The following is a 4,135-nucleotide window of genomic DNA, read 5'->3' as shown; positions in this document are numbered from 1 at the left end:
AAGCAGTTCAGACCTGAATGAACGAAAGAAACGACACACCTCAACGTGCCACCGTACAAAACCCGGAGACCCGCCGCGCCCAGAGGCAAAACAATCGTCCACCCGCGCGCACGCACGCACGCACGCGCTGGCACGCCTGCAGGTGCGCGAGCACGCCGCCATGCAGCCACGTCCGGGAAGACCCCGCGGCCGCCACTCTCTTCCCCCGGCCGCGGCGGGCGTGCTCCGGTGCCTCGTCCTCGCCGGGGCCGTCGCCGTCGCCGCCGCGGGCGCGGACGCGGTCGCGGCGCCGGCGATCCTGGACACGGTGTGCGGGTCCAGGCAGGCGGCCGACCCGGAGTCCTTCGACGTGAGCTTCGTCAACACCCTGGAGCTCATCTACCAGAACGTGACGCGCTCCGGCTTCGGCGCCGCCTCCTCCGGCTCCGGCGGCAACTTCTCCGTCTTCGGGCTCGGCCAGTGCCTCGCCTACCTCTCCCCGACCGACTGCCAGCTCTGCTACGCGCAGAGCCGCGTGAAGCTGCCCCACTGCCTCCCGGCCGACGGCGGCCGCATCTACGTCGACGGCTGCTTCCTCCGCTACGGCGCCGGCGACTTCACCGCCGCCGCCACCGACGCCAGCGACACGTTCCTGTGCTCCAACGACACCGCGCCGGCGACCCCGGCGTTCGCGGCCGCGGCCGCCGCGCTGGTGCGCAACGTCACGGCGACCGCGCCGGGTGCGAGGGGGTACTACTACGCCGGGTCGGCGTCGGCGTCCGCGATGCCGACCGGCGCGCGGGTGTACGCGGCGGCGCAGTGCTGGAGGTCGCTGAACGCCACCGCGTGCGCGGCATGCACGGCCAGCGCGCGCGACCGGGTGGTGCGGCAGTGCCTTCCCGGCGCCGCCGAGGGGTACGGGCTCAACGCCGGCTGCGTCGTCAGGTACTCCACGCAGCCCTTCTACCTGCCGGCGAAAGCCGGCGGCGGCGGCGGATCATCCAGTGAGTACAGCACACACATTCTCGGTCGTAATTCCGTTCTTGGTCCAAGTGTCGTGCCGTGTCGTGTCTGAATTTTGCTGACAGCAACGGCGCATTCACGTACCGATATTTCAGGTTTCAGAGCCTGAAAACAGCAACAAAAAAATATCCGTATGAAACGCCATGAAAATGACATCTTTTTTCTTCTTCTTCCGAATTAATTATCCATGGCAGACCGGCACATAATCATCATCGTCTTCGCCTCCATCCTCTCCGCCATGGCGGTCGTCGGCATAGTATTCATCTGGACACGAATGAGGCCCAGGAGAGACGACCTCCACGACGGTATGCAAAACTGTAAAATTGCAACCACATAGTGCATCTGAATATCTGATGCTGCACCAATACTATGATAATCTGACGAGAGTTTCTGACACTGTGTAGACATGGACGGCTCAGGCGAGATCATCCGCACCATCATGTCGTCGCAGCTCGGCTTCCGGTACGAGGAGCTGCGCAAGGCGACCGATGACTTCAATCAGATCAACAAGCTCGGCCAGGGCGGCTACGGTTCAGTTTACAAGGTATGTACACTGCCGTGCCATTTGGAACACCGCACATTTTGGCACAATGCAACACTGAATTTCATCGATCATCTTTCTTGAAATGCTTGCTTCATCTGAAGTTGACATCCTGATAATATATGATGGATATCACAGGGCGTGCTTCCGGATGGCCGGGAGATCGCCGTGAAGCGGCTCTACCTCAACACGCGGCAGTGGACCGACCAGTTCTTCAACGAGGTGAAGCTCGTCAGCCAGGTGCAGCACAAGAACCTCGTCAAGCTCCTCGGGTGCAGCGTCGAGGGCCCCGAGAGCCTCCTCGTCTACGAGTACCTCTGCAACACCAGCCTCGATCACTACCTCTTTGGTAAGAAAAAAAAAACCCTGCATTCTGGAAAAACATGTCATACTACTTGAAATGGTAGATTTTCATTTTAACTCATCTTAAATGCTTGGTGATGCAGATGCTTTCAAGAAGAATGCGTTGGACTGGGAGCGGCGGTCGGAGATCGTCCTCGGGGCGGCGGAGGGTTTGTCATACCTCCACAGTGGCTCCGAGGTCAGGATCATACATAGGGACATCAAGGCCAGCAATGTGATGTTGGATGAGAGGTTCAGACCTAAGATTGGCGATTTCGGCTTGGCAAGGAACTTCATGGAAGATCAGACCCACCTCAGCACCGGCCTCGCCGGAACATTGTAAGTTCACTTGTCCAAAACATCTAATCTGGTCACCTCGCCAAAAAAAAAGCCATCTAATCTGATCAAGGGTTGAAGGAAATGTTGCGATAAATTGTGCAATGTGTCCGAAGAAATAGAACCGACCATGCCTACATTTTTGCAGTGGATATATGGCTCCGGAGTACATCGTTCACGGGCAGCTGACGGAGAAGGCCGACATCTACAGCTACGGCGTGCTGGTCCTTGAGATCGTCACCGGCCGCAAGAACCACAACTCCGTGGCGTCATCGGCCGAGGGGTTGTCCCTCATGTCACAGGTACATTAATTCTCCCATTTCACCTCTTTTGTCAAGTACTAGCATACTGTAGCATTTCAGACAACCTGATGCTGGCATCCTTCCATCTTCAGTTATGGAAGCACTACAACGCCGGCACCCTCATGGAGCTCCTGGACCCGAACCTCCGCGACCAATGCTCGGAGGCGGAAGCTCTCAAGGTATTCCAAGTCGGGCTGCTGTGCGCGCAGGCGTCGCCGAACCTCAGACCCCCGATGTGGAAGGTGGTGGAGATGCTGGGAAGTGGTGATAGGGTGCTGCCCCGGCCTACCGAGCCTCCGTTCATCAACATAAAGGGGTCGAACGCGAAGAGCGAAAGCTCGGGGTCATCAATGTCTCTGATGTCGAACTCCGACAAATCGCCGTTCTCGACGAATCAGCTGTCGGTTAGTGGGGTGCAGGCAAGGTGATTAACAGCAGGGTGTGAAGGATCATCTTAACATTTTTTCCCCATTGTTTATGGTAGGATGATCTTCTTGAGCACTGACTGAAAGTGTTCCGATCATAGAATCTTGTTTGTAAGATGTAAGTAAGCAAGCAGATGAATGGTAGTTTTGTCATAGAAGTGCAGTCTTCAACTCCAACAACACCATGTCAGCCGAAATCAACTAAAAGTCACATCTTTTTCTCCCATGTGCTCTTCACAGTGACGAGATTTAATCAACGTCTAACAGCAGATAAAAAAGAGAGGAAAAAGTCATGGAATGCACATAAAACACAACAGACAAACGAAAAGGTGAGAGAATTCAGAAATTTCATACTACGATTTTGGTCTAGGTGATGGACCGATAGGCGATAGCTTCTGGATAACTTTAGAACCAAGCAAATTACGTTTTGGAAAAGTCAAAACACGCGATGATTAACAGAGAGCGATTTGAGAACTGAGATGGACCGGCAGCGGTTCTGCTGGAAAATTGTTGGGCTGTGTATGCATGTGGTGTGTATGCGGTCTGGTCGCTGTCGATTTTGTTTGGGAAGTCCAAATTTACCGCTGAGAACGGGTGAAGCAGGGCTTAATTGACCCAGCCGTCCAAGAGGGAGACGGTTCAACAACCATCATCAATCGTCATCTTTCTTTGTCTTAGCAGTTCTTTTTGTTTCGACTCATGCGACTTCCGACTTGTATGCAGTATTCTCTTTGGACACGTATACTTGCCAGTGTGCAGTGAAATTTGCACCACCGATTCCCTAAAAGAACACAGGAAGAGAATATTTATAAACATCCGTGGGACCATGGCTTTGCACATGATGGACCGACAAACAACTCTCAAAACAGGTTTTCGTCCCGCTTTATAAATAAAACAACCGACATGTCTATGCAACAAGTTCAAGTACCACACTGAAAATCGAGTAGTCTGCTGGGACAACAACTCAAACATGCTCAAAAAAAGCTAAAAAGAAAGATGAAAAAAAGACCACCAAGTAAGTGACAGTGTTTTTATACTTGAATTCTGCTTTTTATAAAGCTATGGTACGCCTAGGCGTACTTTCAAAAAAGAAAAAGGAAAAATTGACCAAGTGGCCGGAAGCTTAGCATATCTACGACGAAGCAAGACGGCGTGCGATAGCAGTCAACGCATCCATCATGAATCCA

General features: G+C 53.7%; 1 protein-coding gene across 1 annotated transcript; it reads left to right on the top strand.

The window, feature by feature from the left end:
- Nucleotides 1-3,106, top strand: LOC125546875 (cysteine-rich receptor-like protein kinase 2). Its single transcript, XM_048710979.1, has 7 exons — nt 1-983; nt 1,197-1,307; nt 1,407-1,546; nt 1,682-1,892; nt 1,990-2,224; nt 2,370-2,523; nt 2,616-3,106. Exons 1-7 carry the CDS (start codon nt 161-163, stop codon nt 2,949-2,951), a joined length of 2,010 nt encoding a protein of 669 aa, XP_048566936.1. The 5' UTR covers nt 1-160; the 3' UTR covers nt 2,952-3,106.
- The last annotated feature ends 1,029 nt before the right edge of the window (nt 3,107-4,135 follow it).

This window comes from Triticum urartu, chromosome 1 (assembly GCF_003073215.2).
Source record: "Triticum urartu cultivar G1812 chromosome 1, Tu2.1, whole genome shotgun sequence".
Taxonomy (NCBI): Eukaryota; Viridiplantae; Streptophyta; class Magnoliopsida; order Poales; family Poaceae; genus Triticum; species Triticum urartu.
This window is presented reverse-complemented; position numbering and strand designations above follow the sequence as displayed.